Raw genomic sequence first — 23,561 nt, forward strand, 5'->3', positions numbered from 1 at the left:
ATGAATAGTTATTCTTTGGGAGTCTGGAAAATTAGGTTGTTATAAAGGAATTCATCTCAAAACCAGGGCTTCTTGAGTTAATATGCTGTACTTGGGGGTAAATATAATTGTTTTCTCTGAATCCTTGAAAAAGGACAGTTTCTTAACCCCAAAGCAGAATTCACTATTCTTATTCTTCAGTTACTGTGCTGTTGTGTTCTAGGTGACAGGAGAGCCTCTGTGCATTTACAGGGGAAGGGGGTGGTCTTGGCACCTTGCACCCACGAGCTCTCACTGCTGTTGGTGTACCATGGGCCTTTTCCTGTCTGTTTTGAAGTTGTCCCAAATTATTGACTGTTAGGACAGGTATGAAGTCAGTCATTTGGCTGTTATGTGCTCTATAAGTTTTACTGACAAGATAGGAAGCTGAGAATTGCTGGTCAAAGATGCATTACATGGATAGTTGTCAAATTTGGTGTTTATCAGAGAAAGCCAGAGGTTGCTAAAGCACACATTGCTGGGTCTTGCTCCCAGAGATTAAGACTCATTAAAATAACACATTCATTCCCAGGTAGTGGTGAACAGCCCATCAGAGGGACTGCTCTTTGAGAACTACTATGATAAACTAGATATGGAAATCAGTCTACACCGAACCATTTAAGTTCTTCATGAAATCAATACATTTAATAAGTTGTTTATCCTCTTACTCAGATAATACTTAAGCAACTAGAAAAGCAGATTCTCAAAACTTAAGAATCTCTTATGGACATAGACAATTAGAATTCTCTCCACTTCCCCTTGATGGTAGCAGTATTAATATTAACTGGATACCCAGGCATTGGTTGCCTGCTCTACTTTAACCCGTGCCAGTAATTTAGTCCATGTGAGTTATGTGAGATTGGTTACTGGGGGTCTCCAAACGATTTCCTCTGAACTTTTTCCTCTTCAAGAGCAAATACTATTCACTCCCCCATTACAGCTTACATGTTCAAGAGGCCCTAGTTTAAAGTTACTGTTGCTACTTGTCAAGATCTAATTAATTTGGGTCTCCAGAAATGACTAATAATGCTAATATTAAACAAAATTCTTTATATTTTAGTAGAGATAGTAGAGTTTTGTAGAATGTCTAGTTGCGTTCTTTTTTTTTTCCCCCAGGGCTGTGCTCGGTGAACCTTTGTCCCCCTCCTCTTGTTTAACTTCTACCTGTTGGTCACAGAATCCCTTTGGTGTTGAGTAGCTTTGTCATGGCACTAATCCTAGGTTACCTTGTCCACAGCGTGCCTTTGGTCAGATCATGCCTTTGGCGCGTGGTACTTGGTTGTGCCTATGCCAATGTGCATGAATGCTCCCCTCGTCGTTCTCCTACGTGACGTCACTAGAAAGCCTTCCCAGCTGCCGTGCTCTAGGCTCCTGACATGCGAAACAATGCTGGGTGCCTGTTGTTTATAAGTGGTGCTGCCCTAAGAGAAAGTGGAAAGAATCTTATTTTCCTACATGTACAAAACATGTTTTTTTTTTAATTTGGAAAAATCTGACTTTAATATTGTTTAATTAATTAAATATACTCTGTGGAAAATATCACTGTATCTGTTTTCTAATTTGGCCAGAAAGAAAAATAGCAAGGAATGTTGTTTTCTTAAAAGCTAGAGACCTCTTGTGGTCATTCATAATAGTATTTTAAAAACAGAATTATTCAAATTTGTCAGATTTCGAAATTTCTGGTTTAGGTAACATCCATTTAAAAATAGAGATATTACCTAAAACCTGCAAAAATACAACCCATCAGCAATAATATTCTACTCTCAGTAATGTATATGTATGTATATATATGTATGTGTGTACACGCATATATTTGCTTATATACATATGTGTGAATGAGATATATAGATATTTCATACGGTGAGAGAAATACTAACAAATTATCAATTCATCAAACATAGGAAAGTATAGAAATATATAGATATTTTAGTGAGAGGAATACTACCTAACAAATTATCAATTCATGAAACATAGAAAGGTGTCAAAATATATAGATATTTTGGTTAGAGGAACACACTACTTAACAAATTGTCAATTCGTCAAACATAGGAAGGTGTTGAAGTATTAACTTTTGTTAAGAACTTTTCCAAACTGTGTATTTGTGTATCAGAATATCTGATAATTTTTTATTCTAATTTATATATAAGGTGACTAAAGCTCCAAGAAATTGTGTGATGTACATTTTTACAATATCAAATTCATCTGGACTTCACTCACTACGGATTACTTAAAGTGACTGGGAATTATAGACATAACTCACAAGAGACTGCCAAATTGCAGGATTACCGTTCTTAAATCACTTTTAAAAATATTTAATTTTTCTGTATTTTTATTATTTGTGATATTCATAATGTGTGTAATTGTTTTGTTTATTTGTTTGTTTGGTTTTGTTGTTGTTATTCTGACGTTTGAGACAGGGTTTCGCAGCATAAGCATAGCTGGCAGGGAAATTGCTCTGTAGACCAGGCTGGCCTCAAATTCATCGAGATCTTCCTACGTCTGCCTACCTGTGCACCACAACCATTTTTTTGTTTTAGATTTAATATTTTCTTTGACTGAGTACTCTAATTCCTCTACTTTGTCTGCAAGCCATGATCTTGTCTCTTGCATTTGATCTGTTCTATTGATTCACCTGGATCTGGACTCTCTCCTCCGGCCACCACAGTAATGCAATGACCTGCACAGGTATGAAGGATGCAGACAGTTAATGAAACCCTGAATAAACATGTAGATGGAAAAGAGGTTTTATTACTCTTAACAGACTTTTATTGGTATGGAAAAATAAAAGGAATTTTAGATTATAGAATTTAGAAACAACAGTTCCTCCATGCCTGTTATGATTTAAAAAAAAGAACAAACCTCACCATTTTCCTTATCAGTTAATGATGTTCTTGCACTGTTTACATTTTAAGAGGTAAAGACAACAGTCACGCTAGGATATTCAGTATATCAAAAGTTTAAAGAAGTAAACAAGAGCTGAATGTGGTGGTGGATTAAACACTTGGGATTAAAGGCAGAAGCAATTGGATCCCTGTGAGTTTAAGGCCAGCCTGGTTGACATAGTGATTTCCAGGTCAGCCAAGGCTCCATAAACTAAAACACTGAAGGGAGAGGAGGGAAAGAAGGATAGAAGGAGAAAGGGAGGGAGGAAAGAGGGAGAGAGAGAGAAAGAGAGAGACAAAGAGAGAGAGCCTATATTTTACATGCTTGATATGTGAGGACAGATAACACAATAGCATCCAGAAACACCAAATAAGCCTGCCTTAAAGACAATGGTAGTTTTTTCTTTTGTTGTTGTTTTTGGTAAGTAAAACTATGGTGGTTTAGGCCTGGAAAGTTGACTTGTCAGTTAAGAGCACTGGCTGCTCTTCCAGAACATGGGTTCAATTTCTAGCACCCATGTGGTAGCTCACAACCGTCTATAACTCCAGTTCCAGAGGAGAGCCCCAGGCATGGTCCTTTTCCTGATCATATAAGTCAGCATCCTCTCCCAGGAGCAAGCCTACTAGGCAATGTCCCTGGTGCTTTAAGTATTTTATCTCATTGAATTTCCATACCACTTAGCATAGGGGTGGTGGTTTGAAAGAAAATGGCCCTCAATGGGAGTGGCACTATTAGGAGGTGTGATCTTGTTGAAGGAAGGGTGTCACTGTGGGGGTGGGATCTGAGGCCTCTTTTCTCAAACTTCACTCAGTGTGACAGTCAGTTGACTTCCTGTTGCCTTCAAGATGTAGCACTCTCAGCTCCAGCACCACATCTGCCTGCGCACCACCGTGATCCCTGCCATGATTATAAGGGACTGGACCTCTGAATCTGTAAGCCAGTCACTCCAATTAACTGTTGCCTTTCTAAGAGTTGCCATGGTCATGGTGTCTCTTCACAGCACTAGAAAACCCTGTCTGAGACAGTAGGCTTATATTCTCATCATCTGCATTTTATCTATGTAAAAGTAATGGCTGCAGAGGGCCCAAGTTAGGAGTGGAGCTAGAATTTAACTCTGCTCTACCTGATTTTAGAGTTTGGTTTCCTTTTCACTCTAAGAATGAGCTGATGGATGGAATGTATGGCTCCACCCACCCAAATGACTAGATTAAAAGACTGTCAAGAAGCTCAGTTCTGCTATTTAAAGACATAAAATATACTTGAAAACATTTGAATCATAGAAGAACTATGAGGAACAACAAAGGAAGTACTCTCAATGGGAGGAGAAACTCCCTAAGCTTTTTGTTCCTTTCAGGGATCTTCTTACCTGGGCTGCTGACTGCCATGCTTTCCTTGTTCATAATTCCATACCTTGGCCCTAAAACTATTCCTTTTTCTTGTGGCTGTTTTTTCTGTTACATCTGCCAACAGGCATCTATATATGTGCCAGGCACTAGATCTTACCTAGCAAATATTTGTAGTTCCAGGATGCAACAGAAATGCCTAGAACATAGAGAGCACTCAAGTAATATTTGGTAGTAAGTCATAAAGGAACTTATTTCATGACAATATTTGTATAAATTTTCTGAAAGAGAAACTTTATTAATTGTTATGATTACAGATTTTAAGAGTTATGCAGTTATGAGTAGAATTAGAATATAGAGTCTGTAGTTATCCTGACCATGGTTATAAAAAGAGTGTTTTAAGGCAACTGGGTTTGTGGATAGTATTGCTGTTGCTTGTACTATCTTATATATGTACTCAGTTTTCACAAAAATCTTATGAATGGAATAAAATGATCTCTGTTTCAAAAATGGAAAAAGCAGGACATAGTCCCAAGTTTTTCTGCTATGAATGTGCATTCCTAACCAAAAGGCAGTTTTACATTGCCACTGTTGATTTATTCATATGATACAGACTCTGTGATTCCATAGTAATATCTTCTAATGAAAATTCATCGATTCTTAATCCAATTGCTTTGCCCACTAGAACTTTTCCACCAAAATAAAAGTTCTGAATGTCTTGAGAAATTGGCACTTTTATGCCCAAGTAATGTTCAAAGCCTATGAATAATTTGCTATCATAATTCTCCTTGTCCTCCAAACAAGACAGTCATATTTTAGAAATTTTACCTACCTAAAAAAATTATTCCACTACATCTCCCAGATCAGTAACCTCTCAAGGACCTCTGCAGATCAGGCTCTCCAGCTTCCTTGGGGCAAAACTACATTTCCCAGAAGCCATTTCGTCTGTGGAGAGAGTCCTTCCCGCCACAGGGGGCCTTGGGAAACCAGAGGACGCCACAGAGAGCTTCCTGGCAAGAGGGCCCAGGGACGAGGCTGCCTGACCCGTGCACCCCGAAATGGCTCGGAGGCAGGACGAGGCGCGGATGGGCGCGCCCCTGAGGGCGGAAGGCCGGCCGGACGCGGAGGTCAGGCTCATTCTGTACCACTGGACCCACTCCTTCAGCTCTCAAAAGGTAACGGCCAGGAGCCGCGGGCCGCGCTCGGGTTCAGCACCGGGACAGCTCCCTCGGCGTGGCGCGGGCCCTGACCCCGGGTGCCTGCACTGCTGGGGTTCACTAAGTGTGGGTCTGAAGAAGGATGAAGGCAGTGACGCAGGCACTATCGTTCAGCGTTCAGGAAGCGGCACTAAGAAGCATCACGTTCAGCCTACAGGTTTTGCCCTCTTGGGCTCTGGACCCTGGAGAGTGAGGCAGGAAAAAGTGCCTCCCTGCATCCCTTTGATCTACTTTCCTTCTGTAAATAAATAAATATTGTGTATATATATATATATATGTATATATATATATATAATATGATATACTGTATATCATACATATAATATTACACACACACACACACACACACACACAGAGAGAGAGAGAGAGAGAGTGTGTGTTTTTGAGACAGGATCTCTTGAAGTGCAAACCTGAACAACCTGGAACTTGTTATGTAGACCAAGATGTCTATGAATGTGTGGCAATCTTTCACCTTGGCTCCTCTACTGTTGGAATTGCAGTTTGTTTTTTTTTGTTTTGTTTTGTTTTGTATTTTTTGGTTTGGGTTTTGGTTTTTCAAGACAGGGTTTCTCTGTGTAGCTTTGGAGCCTGTCCTGGAACTAGCTCTAGTAGATCAGGCTGGCCTCGAACTCACAGAGATCTTCCAGCCTCTGCCTCCCGAGTGCTGGGATTAAAGGTGTGTGCCGCCACTGCCCGGCAGGGATTGCAGTCTTAAATCACTTTTTAAAATGCTTAAAAAAAATACAGAAATTAGGTATTTAGCTCAGATTTTGCCTATCAAGCTCAAGGCCCTGGGTTTGGCAGTCTTTAGCATCAGAAGAGAGAAAACAACAAAATCATGTAAAGACACTGCTCCACCCCAAGGGAATGAAACTGCTTTGATTTTCCCGTGCTTGCATTCTTTAACAAAGGTCCAAACATATATTTGTACTTAAGGTGGTCCTTTATGGTTTCCCCTACGCTGGAGTTACAGGCCCTTGTCAGCCAGCCAACGTGGGTGCTGGGAATCAAACTTGGGTTATCTTCAAGAGCCATACGCACCTGGCTGTCTCTCCGGCCCTCTATTTCAAGGCTTTTGTCTGGCGGAGGAAACACAGTTTGGTTTAAGGCACAGGACCACTGTGGTGATGGAGAGAGAGTGGTTGTGAGGAAGACAGAGTCATTTTTCTTCCCTCCTTTCCTTCTATAACCTATAGCAGTAAGCTGCCAAGGTGCTGCTCATCTTCTAGCACCAGGTGTCACTAAATGAACATTTGAAATGCTGCTGCTAGCTCAGGAAGCCAACCGAGGTGGCTTAGCTGAATCCAGAGAAGACGTTTTAACTGAGAACAGTAGTAACCCCTGTGAACTCTTCCAGGTGCGCTTGGTAATTGCTGAAAAGGCACTGAAGTGCGAGGAACACGATGTAAGTCTGCCCCTGAGTGAACACAATGAGCCTTGGTTTATGCGTTTGAACTCAACTGGAGAAGTGCCTGTCCTTATCCACGGGGAAAACATAATTTGTGAGGCCACTCAGATCATTGATTATCTTGAACAGACTTTCCTGGATGGTAATGTTAAGGCTCTTTGTGATTTCTTAGCTTTGTTTTCAACATACACCCTTCCCTGTCTCCCTTCTCCTCTCTTCCTCCCCCTCCCTCTCCCTCTCTTTTTTATGGTGGTGGTTTAGTGATTTAAAAACCTTTTCCATTTCCATAAGCACAAAAATATACACCTGTACCAATTTCAGAGACGCCAGTGCAAATGTTAATGGCAAAATATTCAAATTCACTTGTGGAAAACTGCAGGAAAATTTGAGTCAGGGAACTTTTTAAAAGTCTTAACCTAAAATAGTTGTTATCCAAGCTGGATAATAGTAGATTTGACTATTATTTCTATTATTACTTTTGAAGGCAAGTTCATGGAGATGTGAGTGATATTCCCAAGGGCAAGACTTTGGTTAAGAGCAGTCAGAGTTTCCTGCCCTGTGGGAAGTTCAAGTTCCTCCTCCCTCCCTCCAGGTCTAGGAAGGTGAGCATCTAAACAGACTAGGGTCCCAAAAAGCCAGTACATGCAGAGGAAACAAGTCCCAGTGTCATTATCAATGGCTTCTCAGACAGTACCCATGCCAGCCACATTCAGAATCCGGTTTGATCACGTGCTCGTTCAGTCCCAGTCCCTCTGGCCTTGGTGAGCTCTCATTAGATCAGTCCCCTTGTATCAGTGGGTGAACACACCCCTCGCGGTCCTGATTTCCTTTTTCATGTTCTCCCTCTTTCTGCTCCTCATTTGGACCTTGGGGGCTCAGTCCAGTGCTCCAATGTGGGTCTCTGTCTCAATCTCCATCCATCATCGGATGAAGGTTCCCTCTGATCCTGCCTTCCTTGCTCACGTTCTCCCCACTTCTGCTTCTCATTTGGACCTAGGGAGTTAAGTCCAGTGTTCCAACGTGGGTCTCTGTCTCTATCTCCATCTATCTGAGTGTAGATGTAAGTGCTAACTACCCAGGACTCCATCAGAGGTTTTAACTAAAGGTGGCCTTGGCCTGAACCAAATGGTATAAAGAACTATGTGCCTTTCACCATTGGCTATCCCTATATATGTTTAGATGCTGGGCACTGTGCTGGAAATGGAGAATAATTGATTTAAGAAACATTTTCACATCCTTGAGCTTTTTGGAAATGGATAAGAGTATTAATAATTTGTTTTTCTTGAGAGAACTGACTAGAATAAAAGAAATAAAACAAAAATAATTGTGTAAGAATTCTATATTAAATGACCAAAACTTTAAAAAGTATCTTATTTTTTAATGTACTATATGCAATATGTAAAACCATAAGTTACATGAATTATATAAGAATATAATATATATCACCTATGTTATATAACACATGAAAAATAATATTTAGACTTTGCTTGAACTCATGCAATTTGTATCATTATTTCAGTTCTTTCTTCGCATTTTCCTATTCTCTTTCTTACCTCATTTGAAATGATGCTTTACAGTAAATGTTAATTATCGTTGGTTTCATAAAATTTTCCTTAGAGTTTGCTTTTTATATAATAGTAAAGCTGAAATATATTCTGACTCTTACTAAGTTACATAAATCACAGCCAAATAGATTTTTGTTGGCTTGTTTTTGACGTAAACTTTAAGCTCATGTTGGTCTCAGATTCGGTTTATGGAAGTAACTATTTCTTTTAATAAGTTTGTTGATTAGATAAAGCACTGACTGAATGGTAGGATGGGACTGTGGGAAGCATGAGATTTAATTCTGGTTGAGCTTCTCTGGTGAGGAAGCCATCAACGGCCTCACTAACTTGTTGAATGTTTCTTTGTAACTGTTGGACGAGATGATGCACTGTTGTCATTGTAAGACAAGACAAACCAAACTGACTGATGTTCTTCTTTCCCAGAAGAGTAGTTATCTAACTGGGGAAAATTAGAAAAGACTAAGACTCCTATAGTTGTAGCAGATATGATGACAGCCAGACCAGTTTGCAGGTCAAGATAGAAGAATTTACCTCAGGATATAGAAATTGAAATCTGCAGCAACCATAAGCATTGCTGCAGTTACAATCCAGACAGTTAGCATTCATCACTAAGAACTTAGGGGAACAGGAAAGGAGCCATCCCATTTGTCAAAGAACAGGACAGAGAACAGCCAACCTTATCAAAGTCTATTCCATCACCAGCAACATTGGCATCATCTGATAGGTTATTTACAGTGCAGAGTTTTAGAATGTCTAGCAAAGTTAGAATCTTGTTTGACCAGAGCCCCAAGTGAATTATATGTGCATTACGACTTTAGACTAATGTTATAAATTACTGTGTTATGCTCAAAGCAGTCTACAAATTACTCTATCTGCCAAACTTTTAGAATGGATTTCCAACTTATTTTTTTTCATACTTTCCCATTTGCAAAACTAATTTCCTTGGAAGGAGGAAAGGGTGAAATAAGAGTTGGCTAGTCCTGTTTGTCTCTGCAAGTGATAGCATTGCTATGTTTTTATTTTTTTTAAAAAAAAGAGAACCTTTAGATTTTCAGATTTTATGTCTGTCAGTAGAAGGAACTAATTTAAGTTTTACATTGTTGGAAAATGTTAGAAATACCTGTTAAAATGTGCCTGGAGTGTTCAAACCATGGCTTGAAATAGAATGTATCTTAATTCAAGTACAGCATTTGAGATTATATAATGTTCCTATAGAGTAAAGACACAAATATGGCTAGAGAATGGTAAGTAAAACATGTCTGCAGATGAATTAATTACCACGCAGAAGAATATTGATGCACAGATTTATTACACCAAATTGACCCTCCAACTCTTATTTTACTTATTAATATTTGGAATACGTTTAAATCACTGTAAGAGCTGTGAGGTCAGAGACTATCTTATTAAGAGCTGTGCCCTTATGTTTTCTGCAAGTAGATACTCCATAATAGATATCTAATAAATAATATTGAATGGATAAAATGAATGAGTTATCGAAATACCTGTTAGCCTGGATAGGGCTTTCTAGTAGTGTTTTATTGATTGATTGGAGTCCTAGGGATCAACTCATGGCTTTGTGCCTGCTAGCAAGTGTTTTATCACTAAGCTATGCTGTCAGTCCCCACTGGTGTTTCTTTAAGCCTGACTTTCTTGATTTGAGTTTAATATACAAATGAATAAAGACACTAAAGAAATGGTATCATATTTATGCATGATGGAAGAGATAAAATCATTAGAATAATAGCTATCTTATGAAATGCTTCTTGTGGGATAGGAATAAACCAGAAACTAAGATAAAGTTTAATAAGACAAATGTAACACATGAATTTTGGTTTTAAAATTTAGCTACAATTAGAACGGATAAGAGACCTGATGGTTAGTAAGTTGCCAGGCTAGAGTGTTCTTAGGTTGTTTTTAAAAGTGTCGGTTCTATCCAGATGCACAAACCACAGTGCTCTTCATCCAAAGGTGGTCTTAATAGTTGCTATTTTGTCACTCTACAGATGGAATTTAGAGGAATGGTAGGGTGATAATTAGTATGGTTCTATGAAGTGTATCATTTTTCATGGTTAAAATAGGATCCCTTTAGGTATGGTTATTAACTAAAGGCCAGATTAGTGAACTGGTGTCTTTGCTGTCGGTTGCTATCCTTTGTTAGCCAGTCATTGAGGGTTATGCTCAAAATGGCATTTTGCACAATCATTTTGCTTATCCGTACTCAGATATTTGCATCCCGTGCCTTTGAAATATCTATTAAATAACTGGCAGTTGTACAGGAGAATTTGAGTCAGGGAACTTTTTAAAAGTCTTAACCTAAAATAGTAATTATCTAAGCTGGATATTAGTAGATTTGACTATTATTTCTATTATTACTTTTGAAAGCAGGTTCATGGAGATGTGAGTGATATTCCCAAGGGCAAGGCTTTGGTTAAGGAGGAATTTCTCTGTTATAATTGCTCATCTTAGGACTGGCTGAGAGAGCTCTCTGCATCCATTCTCGCAGGACCATTTAGCAGGCATTGATTAGGTGCAACTCTTAGGATATTCAGAGGTAGTTCAAAGACCTCAAGTCTTTAGAAGCTTGTTAGTCTCCAAAGATATTTTCTATCTATCAGTTTAACCAGAATATGTCCTTAGAATATGCATATACTGTTACTATTTAATTTCATAGACTGTTTTGTATACATGGTGCATTTTTCAATCAAGTATATAATGAAGAAAATTATATTACAAGAACCTATTAATTAAGTTAGGTGAGATATGACAATGAACAAGTACAGGAATGGGGAATAGGCAAGGTGAATGAACACACTAATGTTTAAATTGAATTAATGTTTAAATTAATTAATTAAATTAATTGTAATAACCTAAATCTTTCAGTAAAATTTAATTTGTCTACTAGGTAAAAACCAAATGAGTAGACAAAGAACCAAAATTGTCATTAAATATGTAGAAAATACTGGAATATATGATATTTATTATTGCTAATTATCTCAGTAGTACCCCAGAGTCCTGGACGTTATATGGTGTTTTAATAATTTGATATATAACAGTTATTTGAAAGTCATGTCTTGTGTCTTATGTCTATCATTTAACATATTGTTAAAAAGTAGAATTTGGGCCAGGTGATGCTGACACACACCTTTAATCCTAATACTTGGAAGGCAGGGACAGACAGATCTTTGTGAGTTTGAGGCCAGCTTGGTCTACAAAGCAAGTTTCAGGACAGGCTTCAAAAAGCTACAGAGAAACCCTGCTTCAAAAAAAAAAAGTAGGATTTGCTTTGAAATTAAATTAAAGTGCAACATTAAAAGAATATGAACTTGAAGTCATCATTTTATTCTATTTAGTAACACTTTATAGATTTATTTCCTTTATTTTAATGTGTATTTTATATGTTTGAATGTTTCGGGTACTTGGGTTTTGATCCAGGGCCTGGTAAATGACTAGTATAAATTCTTATAGAGCCAATACCTCCAGCTCCCTACTCACTGCTTGTCAAGTCACCAAACTTGGCTTTCCTTATTGCAACCGTATTTCCAATGCTTGCACCTCACCTGCTTTTAAAATCTCTCCTGGCTGCCTTTGCTGTCCCATGTGCTTTTATATTGTTCACATTCTTGATGGAGGCAGAACACCAAGAAAAAAAACATTTTTAAAATGTACTTATCATGACACTCTATGGGAGAGTTAGAAAATAAAGTAAGATGAGATTGCAAGTGAGGATGTACATAATTCAAGAGAAAGTAATTGCCTCGTGCATCTCTGAGTACTCACTACGCAGCCCACACTGGCCTGGAACTCACGGTCCTCCTGGGTCAGCCTTCCAAGTGCTGGGAATGCAGGCATGTGCTACTCACTGGACTTGATTGTCTTTTGAAAAGGTTTGCCTTGGAGGTGGCTTCTGTGACACTGGCTAGGGCACCCGTGAAGTACTTAGGGAAAGGGAGCTGGGAAGAGGATATGGGTGCAGTGGGCATCTTCTTTTCTGCCCAACAAAGAGCTTCAGCAGAGAGCCGTGTCAGTGGGGCACTGGATAGAATAAAAGAGTGCTCATGGCAGCAAGCATTTGTTCTCCTTTGAAGAAGTCAGCTTGAGCCAGATGGATCATACCCAGAAAAATTCCATGTTACTATTCTTCCTCTCGTTCACCTTTCTGGGAAGGAAGTGCTATGTTCTTTTGGAGAAGGCTCAAGGGCCTGGCACTAAAAAGTAGCCTGATCTGGGAGCCAGGATCCCAAACTGGTCATCTGGGAAGCATTCAAAAATGCACTGTTTATGGTTATAACCTGAGGCTCCTGGACTGCTAAGGCAGTGAGTGCTGCTTCAGGCTTTTGGGTCTCTCTCTCTCTCTCTCTCTCTCTCTCTCTCTCTCTCTCTCTCTCTCTCTCTCTCTTAGAGCAGTTTTTTTTTTAATTTTTAAAATTTTTTATTCATTTTACCTACCAACATACAGTTCCCCTCCCTACCCTCCTCCTGCTCCCTCTACATCCCCCAACCTCAGAAAGGGCAAGGCTTCCCATGGGGAGTCAACAAAACCTTTAAGTTGAGGCAGGACCAAGCCCCTCTCCCCTGCATCAAGGCCAAGCAAGGCATCCACCATAGGGAATGGGCTCCAGAAAGCTAGAGCTTTGGTTTAGGTGGGTCAATATTTGCTATTTAGAGATGAACCAGGAAAGTTTAAAGTCCTAGACACTCGCGTGTCAGGATTATCACCGTTTCACTAGCTCAGTGACAGACCGTGTGTTTTTGTGGCCTCCGGAAAGCTCTGTTGCCACTGCAGAGGTAACAAGAGTGAAAAGCCATTAGCAACATGGTGTTGTTGTAGAGTCTGGAATTAGTGAATCCACTAAAGTGTTTTTGGGCAACCTATAGATCATCAATTCACACGTTAAGAACTAAGTCTTTGGATCCATGAGTAGAAGGAGAATTGAGATCTTAGATGGGTGTAAAAATGTCATTAACTTTGCTTGCTTCTTTTTTTGCGTGTGTGTTCATTAAAAGTAATTTATTTTATAAAATTTATTTTATTTTACTTTTTTAAAAAAGAAAACCAACTATCTTTTTTCATTTTACATACCAATCCCAGTTCCCACTTCCTTCCCTTCTCCCATTCCCTTTTCCTACTCTTACCCCATCCCCCATATACACCTCAGAGAGGGTAAGGGAAGCTCCAAGGCCCTCCCTACTATAGGTAGGCTGAGCAAGGTATTCATCCAAAGAGAATAGGTTCCCAAAAAGTCAGTACTAGCTTTTTCCACCATGTAGAAATGACTCAGTGTGGCATCTCCATCTATGAACCAGGAAGTAGTCTCTCTTCAGATTCTAGACTCACTGACAACTTGATCTTAGATTGTCAGCCTCCCTCCAGATTTGTGAAAAACACATTTCTGTTGTTTATGTGGCACATAGTATATGACTGCCAGAGGCCCCGCAGTCTGCCCCAGCCATACAACTCTCACCCACATTCAGAGGGTCTAGTTTGAACCTATGCTGGTTTCTTCCTGTCTGGCTGGAGGAGTCTATTATTCTTTTATTATCAATGCAAATAATCCAAAACAGGCAGGAATGCAGTGACTTTGTCACCGATAGAAATCACAGATATGTTCCTAGCATATTAAATTATTACAGATATCTTGATACTTTTAAATTATGAAAGTTACCAGAGTTGATGCTGAATGTTAAAATGTTAAAGAAGTATATATGTTAGTGTTTTACAGATTAGTATTATTTTGTTCATCTTATATTTCATGCACCTGAGGACATTGTTATTTTGAGACAAGGGCAGTGGCACATGCAAGGGTGAGAGCACCTCAGCATTTCAAAGCTTCTGGCTTATTGTCCTCATGGAAGTGGATTTGTTGGAGAACTGGTAATATTGCTGAGATTCTAAAAAGTCTGCATAAGGGGCTAATTAAGGCATCTAGTGTGGAGAGGCTGGATATGGTATAGGCCGATTCCCTGTCTTGTCTTCACATGGGGTCTATAATGAAGTGTGTGGTTGTCTGCGTCTGTAGTGGGAAATGTGATTCATGCTTTGCCATTATTCGAAGGCAGCCTTTAACATTGTACTGTCTGTCTGGACATCAAACATTTGCCTACGTGCTTTTTTCTTAGAGTCAGAAATTGCCGTCCGGAACCCGAACTAAGAAATGAGTGGATAAAGAATATCTAGGCTCTCCGTTGCACTAGTGGTAATAAGCTAGTTGGCATTTTTCAGAACTGTTTGAGAGCCAGATTAGGAAATAATTCTGAAGGGATTTAGCCCTGATTTTTTTGTGTTTTATTCTTCAGTTTCTTTCATTGTGGATACTCTTTGAAATACAACTTCTTAGAAGATATGATGATGTAATAAGATATGGGCATTGTATTAGTGGTCAGGTGACATTGTTTTTCTTCTGTCTTTAATAGCTGTGAGAACCTGGGCTAACTTTCCAGTATCCATATCCTTGTGTCTGTATTAGCTACCACAGAATTTCCCCAGTACAACTGTTTAGAGTAATTGGGAACTTGGGGTGTGACAGCTTGCTATAATTAATCATGTACTGACAATGTACCAAGTATGTATTAGGCTTTAGGGGATTGTCAGAGAATGATAAGTGATCCCAGATCATATGAGGTTTACAATCTACATTTTCACCAGCAAGTGAAGATTAGGCAGAATATATTTGCCAGGAGTAAACTGATAGTAATCTAGGGAAAGTGAAAATGGGGTTTTTGAGCAAAAGTCTTTCCTACTTTATATAGATTGTTATTTCATAGCCATTTAGTAACTAACACTCTGGATGTTAGTTGACACTAACTTATAGAAAAGAGGGCTCCTTAGTTACCTTCTTGTAATAAACAGGAGTTCACTTACACTTTACTGAAGTCTTAAACTTGTACAGTTTAAGACATATACCTCTTGCTTTTGGATGTAGTGTCTTATTTGTAGTGTTCCCTCCAATGTTTGTATTTGTATTTTCGATGTGTATTTTAGAAAGAACACCCAGGTTAATGCCTGATAAAGGAAGCATGTATTACCCACGGGTGCAGCATTACCGAGAGCTTCTTGACTCCTTACCGATGGATGCTTACACACATGGCTGCATTTTACATCCTGAACTCACTGTGGATTCCATGATCCCAGCTTATGCAACCACAAGGATTCGCAGTATGTAAAAAATCGTATAAGCTGGGGGTTGATTCTGCCTGAAGTTTCTTTTCATTTTGAGACTTGACATATCTTCTAGTCACTGAGAGAAGATTGGGAAATTGGATGGTTGAGTTTGTTTCATGGACATACAGGGGTATGTATCAATTCACTAACCTGCCAGATTTGTCAGTGTTTGGATAAAACTTAGGAAAGTGACTGATAGAAAGGTAGAGAATGTTCTCAACATGTTCTCAAACAGATTGACTGGTAGTCAGAATGGCTGGCACCTTCTTGGGGGTACGGATATCTGGGCTCGTCTCATGATGGGAGAAGGCTGGATTAGAAGCCATCTAGCCACCACATCTGTGCTCAGTGACTGGAGATTTTCTGAGATTTGAGAAATCCTTTCTACTTCCTGTCAGGAGGATCTATAGGGTCAGTGTGTTAGATGTGGAGCAGAAGAAAGTATGTTCTACAGTATAATTGGCTATGGTTAGATTACACTGGTTATACTCAGGAGGTTTGAAGACACTCAATCCCGAATCTTCTAAACCTACAATCCATGGTTTTCTCTTACATGATGTCAATAAACGTTGTTTTATTACTTTTTTCTCCTTTTTTTTGATACCCTGTCTTCTCCCGTCTTTTCTTTCCTTTGTCTTCTTTTGTCTCTTCCCCCTCCCCTATCCCCTCCCTTCTTTTCTCACCTGCCATCTCCCCTCTCCTCTCTTGCCTTGTATTTTTTCTCTTCCTAAGTATTTATAATGTGATTTGAAACACAACCTCTGACTGCAACCTTATCACTTTAGCTAACATTATTTTCAAAACAAGGTTTTCCCTTCCTTTCATCAGAGAAACTGGAAGAACTGGAAAGGTCAGGCAGTCTGGTGGCATCGTGCACAAAAGTGTCCAGCCTTGCTGTGGCTGCCCACAGAAGATGCCCAGGCAGTCCTCAGACTGTGCGCTAGGTATCTTCTAGCCACATTTTAAGTGGGGAAACAGAGGCATACAAAGTATGTCCAAGATAGCAACAGGCTACAAGTCACAAAGCTCATACTCTCATCAAGGTGTGCCCCCACTCCTCCCTGATTGTGTGACATGAGGGAAAGACTTTTTCATTTCAAGCATGTTTTTATTATCAGGCCAGATTGGTAACACAGAGTCTGAACTGAAGAAACTTGCTGAAGAAAACCCCGACTTACAAGAGGCATACATTGCCAAGCAGAAGCGACTTAAGGTAAGTGACTCTGTTGGTTCTACTGCACACCAGCGTACTCTCTGGGAAAGAAGTGTGTTGTTTCTAGACTATCTGTTTACCATTGTAGATCATTGGTGCATGTGATACCTTTGGCCTGTGCTCTGCTTTAGAAAGACTTCTGAATCAGTTGTAGCAGCACATGAGCCCTGAGGATCAATGAGTTCCAAGTCAGCCTGGACTACAAAGTGAGATACTTGCAAGCAAAAACAAATTTCCAAGGAAGGAAAAGAAGAATTTTTTAAATTATATATTTGATATTCAGACCTGGTGATAGTTATCTGACTAGCAGATACTGAGCATGCTGGTTGCCATGGAAGGTGACGAATTACTGTAAGTGCCAGTTAACATAATATAGGATTCTCTCATAACAGGTAGTTAGCCTCTTTAAGGCCTCCATGTGTTAGCTGACTTGGGCTGCCCATCATAAGGAGCATCAACAATAGCCTTTCACTTTCTATTGGTTCTTTGCACATGCCCAGACAACACATGTTATCACATATGTAGCAAATGATACTTCCAACTCTCCCTCAACTTCCTTCCTTTATCCTCTCTTAGCTGAGTAGGCTCAGAGTACATCCTTCCATAGTTACTTTTCTTACCTTCCAAAATCACATTTAGACTTCTCTTATACTCTTCCTTTACCCTTTTGGTGTGTGTGTGTGTGTGTGTGTGTGTGTGTGTGTGTGTGCGTATGTGTGTGTGTACATGTGCATGCGTGTATTGTGCATGCATTTCTGCATGTAGAGGCTGGAGGGAGGCATTAGGACCCTCTCCCCATTATTTTTGAGACAAGATCTCCTATTGACTTGGGACTCACTGATTAGGCTAGGCAAGCTGGACAGTAAGGTCCAGGGATGTGTCTGTTTCTGCCTCCCCAATATGGGGTTAAAAATATGTGCCATCACTCCTAGCTTTTGAACAACAGATTCTGGAACTCAAACTCTGGTTATCACACTTTCAAGACAAGCAGTTTATAGACTGAGCTACCTCCTGCTTTTTCTTGACTCTATAATTAGTTCCCTAAAATTTACCAACTTCTATTCTTGAGTTGAGTGCTAGAGGAGGATCTCCATGTTTCTCATGTTGTTTGTCCTTACTGGTTAGCTGGAGTTGCCAGTCCAAGCTAGGTCTGCTTCTGAGATGATCTCACAGCTGGAGCACTTCCTCATTTTGCTCTGGCTCTACAAAGTTATCCTATATTTCCCCATTGTCTAAAATGAACAGGTTTTAGTTCTAAAAGTATATATATATATATATATATATATATATATATATATATATATATATAAATCTACTTTGTGCTATATGGTTTTGTTGCTGTTACTAGTGGGCATAAATAGTTTCTTTTTGGTTTGTTAATTAGTCAAAGCTGCTTGATCATGACAATGTCAAGTACTTGAAGAAAATTCTTGATGAGTTGGAGAAGGTCTTGGACCAGGTGGAAACTGAGTTACAAAGGAGAAATGAAGAAACTCCGGGTAGGTTCTTTTGGCTTTGTTTTTACTGAAACATTAGAGGCATTTGTAGGAACAAACATGTTCTGTAATCTGTTCCTGTCGTTATTGCTTCTCACAGGCAAGTTTAAATATGTTATTTCACTCAGAACTCTATTATCTAATTGTAATCCAGTCTGTATCAATGAGAACTGTGACTCTGGAATGGTTTCTGCACCTTTTGAAGGATGTTTGGAGGGTGCCTACCTACCCAGCTCCAGAAGTCAGCAATTAGAGTAGTCTGGTTGAATAACCTGAGGAATTGCTTGACTGCCCACTCTGGGTTTTGCTTCAGCTAGGGAGATAGCTTGAATCTGAAGAGTGAAGGAGGAGTGAGCAAGTGAGTATCTAATGGGCTACTGAACATCGATAGATTGCGTCTGTGAGCTTCAGCAGTCAGCCATTTTCCATGCTTATACGGGGGCCATTTGTGCATCTTACCTGGACTGTTGAAGACGCTGTTACCTGAAACTTCTTTCACAACAGGGACACAGCTGGGTTTGATGGCTCCTCACCTGTCATCCCAGGATTTATGAGGCTGAGGCAGAGGCAGAGGCATTGCTAGCAGTTTAGGCCTTCAAGGGCTAGAGAGTAATCCCTTGTCTCAAACAAAACAAATCAAAACAACAAAACAAGAAACCAAACAAGAAACAAAAAAAATACATAAAAAGAAAGAATGACTCCTTTCTACTTCTAGGAAATGTGTCTATTCTTCTGTCTCTGCGAAGCTTGAGTGGTCTCAGGAGCCACTGAGGATACCATAGTACGTGGATGGTCATGTCCTTTATATAAAATGATTTGGTGTTTGCATGTCCTATGTACTTGAAGTTCTTCTTGATTACTTTTAATATGTAATATAATGTGAAGGGCATGAAATAGCTTTTATACTGTGTTGTATAAGGGATAATAACAAGAAAGAAAGCTTTCTCAGTAAAATGTAGCGTTCTTAAGCATTTTTGATCCTGTGGATGCAGTTATTGGCATGGAAGGTGTATTGTAGACAGGAGTAGTGGCCTCTTAATGAGGTTTTAAATATAACTTTATGAATCGTTCTAAAGCACTCTGGTTGATTTCCTACGCCAGAGGGAAATACAGAGGAAGTCTGTAGATTCCTCTAGATTGCAGGCACCTACCATCTGAGCCCTTTATAGCATGAAAGTCCTCCAGATCAAGTAGTCCAAATTTACCAAGGGACTTTTGTGACTGACAGATGTCAAACAAGGTTCTGTTAGTTTGGGATAAATGTGAATGACTGTGATGGTCAAGACAACATGTGTCCATCTTTTCCCTTAGGGCTAAAACTGCAAATGGGAGCTGAGGTCTGTGGTGCTTGTTCCTAATCCTTAATTCCCTTTCTCTGATTAGAAGAGGGTCACCAGCCTTGGCTCTGTGGAGAATCCTTTACCCTGGCAGATGTCTCGCTGGCTGTCACATTGCATCGACTGAAGTTCCTGGGGTTTGCAAGGAGAAACTGGGGAAATGGAAAGAGACCCAACTTGGAAACCTATTATGAGCGTGTCTTGAAAAGAAAGACATTTAACAAGGTTTTAGGACACGTCAACAATATATTAATCTCTGCCGTGCTGCCAACAGCGTTCCGGGTGGCCAAGAAAAGGGCCCCAAAAGTTCTTGGCACCACCCTTGTGGTTGGTTTGCTTGCAGGAATGGGATATTTTGCATTTATGCTTTTCAGAAGGAGACTTGGCAGCATGATATTAGCTCTTAGACCCAGACCAAATTATTTCTAGGTTTGTTGGGCTTTGGGGGAGCAACTCATCCAACCATTCCACCAGGCCTTCATCCACTCTTCCAGACCCAGTGAAGACTTATCCTGGGTAACTAGTAGAAAGCATACTTTACATTACTCCTCAGTGAGTTCCTGTGGGTAAAGGAGCTTATGATGTGGTAAAGTCTTCCTCCCTTGCTTCCTTGCTTCCTTGCTTCCTTGCTTCCTTGCTTCCTTGCTTCCTTGCTTCCTTCCTTCCTTCCTTCCTTCCTTCCTTCCTTCCTTCCTTTCTTTTATGAGACGATCTATTACTAATCTATCCATAAAGCAAGCATGTGAAAGGTCAAAATATGTAAACGCTAACAGGTGGGGAGCAGACCTTTAATGGAAATTGTCGGTTCATGCTCTCAGCTATTTTTTGAGTGGTTGTAATTAAGAGCAGACAATAATAATAACCACTGACATTCATAGCGCTTCACCTGAGATTGGCCACTGTTCTGGGAGTTGAGCAGTTACAAGGTCCTCCCCTGGAACTCAAAAGTCGTCTGTGCTACACTAGACAGGGTTCAGACCCCAACATAGTACTGTTTCATCTTCCAGTACCAACTTCAAGCATAAATTAGGGAGAAAATGGGAAAGGGAAGAAAGAAAACGGGAGAATGAATTACATCTAAGATGGAGCAGTAGACTGGCTTCCACTGGCCTCCACTGCTGCTCATGGCTGCCTGTCACCTTGGTAAATTTTGTGTATAACTTCTTGTGGTCGTACCCACTCCTTAACTGAAGACTCAGGAGGAGAGGTCTGGGAAGTTATTGGGGACAATATACTGGGGAGAACCCTACACATTACATACAAAACACCTCGCTTGACCTTAATTATGAGTCACACATCTTGATTTGGTAAGATTAAGTAATTATGCACTTGATGATGGGATGCCCATTGAAACATATATGTCTAGAACAGATTTGAATATCTAAAGGCATAGTAAGGTGGTCCTCGTGGTTCCCATGACCTTGTGAGGTACGGTCCTGTGGGCCCTATGTTCAGTCCTGGGAGCCTTGGCCTCTAAAGCCCTCTTTATTGTAAGGAATGTGTAGATGAATGTCTCAGGTAAAAATCATGGCTTATTACTGGTAGTGAATAATTTAATGAGAGCCAAATATGCCCATTTTTATTTGGGATACACAATTTTTGGCCAGGCTTTGTGTTTTTTAAATGCTTATTAACAAAGCCTTAAAGAAAAAGAGGAGAGTCTAGCATTGGATGTTGACAGTTGATTTGAGGGAGATGAAATATACTGCTAGTGATGCCCATTCATATTCATCCATGTATGGCCAAGTCTTTAGGGCGTGTGGTATTCCATTTGGAAGAAGCAGTTCTAGTATGACCTAGGAGCAGCCGTGCTACTATAGGGAATGATTAGTGCTCAGGAAAAACCTCCTATTGAAACAAGGAGGCAGTTTGTGTGGAGCTGACTGTCAAGGCCTTCGAAGCAGCTTTAGAAGGTTGACGGGAAGCTTATCCAAAGACGGTGAGCTCAGATTCCAGTGAGTAATGAAAGCCTGTTTCGATGGCCTCAGGTCGGCTATGCATATGACCAAAGAATGTACCTGACTTTTTCATTAATAGAAAAATGTCATGTCTATTAAAACAGTGACTTTCTGGTGGTAAAAACAATTCTGTAATTCCATTCTGATTCTATAATTCATTTTGTAATCTAGATGTACTAGAAAAATAGAAAACCCTCACAAACTGGTTGTGCCCTGTTTACGAAAGCACTAATAACATTCCGGTGTGAATTCAAATAAGCGACAATGAATATGCTTATAGCACGTTTTTCTGTTTCAATTTGCTCATGTTGTTTTGAACTTGCTTGTTGTAGGACATTGACGTGATTGTATTTGTAAAAGAGCCACAGAATTAATTGACTAGTAATTCAGAATGTTTTATGTCATTCTGCAGAAATAAAAGTGAGGCACAAAGAAGAAACGATGGGAATTTTGTAAAATACAAAACCAAAAAAATCTGCAGAGGGAATTTGCCTGTAAATGGATTGTTAAAGACTGACTTTTCTTTTAGAATATGTCATTACGGAATCAGGAAATCACTGGGAAACCTTTATAATTTTCTTATACAATCTATCTGGAGGCAGATGTGTACCAATGTTAAGGGCGAAGTATCCTTTAGTATTTTCTGGGTAGGTGTTCCTGACTTAATTGCTTTAAAACCACTTGTGTAGCGATAGCAGCATGGCCACTAGATGTCACTATTTACCCAGCAGTCTAAGCTTGTGTTCCATTAGGCTCTGCATGTCTTAGGTTCCAAGAGAAGATAAAACATTAATGACCTTAGTTTCTAAAGTGAGGGCATCTTCATCAAGATTGTTCATCTATGAAAAAGCTTGAGGCAAATGTAGTATTGATTTCCTAAGCTTTGTGAGTGATGACAACACTGTGTGATGTCGGACTAAGGAGGCGCGCTGCACAGCCATTGTCAGCCAGGAGTGCGTCTTCCTTTTCCCCATCTTTGGTAACGGGCCAATGAGCTTCCCATGTGAACGCCACACTTGGAAAGTGCCAGAGGCACTAAAGAGTCATCTATTTCTGTCTTAACACACATGCATACTATTTTATTGTTACTGCCATTATATGCCTTTTGATTCTCAAAACTTGTGAACTGCTTGCTCAAGTTTTAATAATTATTGCTGTTGATGTCAAAGTTGTAGATGGTGCTGTTGACTGTCATGGGAAAATCAAGATATTGTTCTGTCTGTAAGATCAATAAAACAATTCGAAAATAAATGTTTTCGGGGACACAAAGAACTAATTAAAATATTTTAAAATTACATATTTTCACTTAAAATGAAAACATCTGGACTGGGGATGTTGGTCAGGGTGGAGCACTTGTCAACATTTTCCAGCATGAAAAAGAAAGAAAACAAAAGCTATGAGCTATAAATTAGGTAATTGGAGGAAAATAAGCAGTGCAGTTTTGAAGACGTACAGCTAGGGCATGCTTTTCTTCTAAGTCACACAGATTAGGGCTAAACAGAGTGGCAGCCTGAAGAGTCATTGATCTTGGTTATTAAAGTAGATCTTTGCAGCTGGGCACTTAGATTACATCCATGATGAACATGGAGTCTTTAGTAAGTTTTGTGTATTGTTCTCAGGGTAATTTCGGTTTTTGATATAGCTACTTTTCTTTCTTTAATTGGGTATGAATTATGAATATACAAACTGACACCTGCTTTCTAACCTCAGTAAGCCTAGTTATTGTTGTAAATACCAACTAGGAATTGAATGCAGTTTTAGTGTTACCCTGACCTAAGCAAATTAAAGAGAGATCTCATTGTTCTCATCTTCCTTGAGTTCACTGACAAAGCAAAAGTCAATACCCAAGAAAAGCCAAGTGAATGTGTAACTCATCTCAGAGAAAAGAAGGGAACCACCATAAATCACAAAAGGCTAATTAATGCAATAGATACACTGTTTAGACTTCAGCTGCATATTATCTA

The 23,561-nt window shown here is 39.6% G+C and overlaps 1 protein-coding gene across 1 annotated transcript; it reads left to right on the forward strand.

The window, feature by feature from the left end:
- The first annotated feature begins 5,232 nt into the window (after window positions 1-5,232).
- Gdap1 (ganglioside induced differentiation associated protein 1) lies at window positions 5,233-22,848 on the forward strand. The gene is made up of 6 exons (XM_048420502.3): window positions 5,233-5,419; window positions 6,819-7,011; window positions 15,414-15,587; window positions 16,712-16,806; window positions 18,191-18,305; window positions 19,686-22,848. Exons 1-6 carry the CDS (start codon window positions 5,303-5,305, stop codon window positions 20,066-20,068), a joined length of 1,077 nt encoding a protein of 358 aa, XP_048276459.3. The 5' UTR covers window positions 5,233-5,302; the 3' UTR covers window positions 20,069-22,848.
- Window positions 22,849-23,561: the final 713 nt, after the last annotated feature.

The sequence above is a fragment of the Myodes glareolus genome, chromosome 16, assembly GCF_982192425.1.
Source record: "Myodes glareolus chromosome 16, mMyoGla1.1, whole genome shotgun sequence".
Classification (NCBI taxonomy): domain Eukaryota; kingdom Metazoa; phylum Chordata; class Mammalia; order Rodentia; family Cricetidae; genus Myodes; species Myodes glareolus.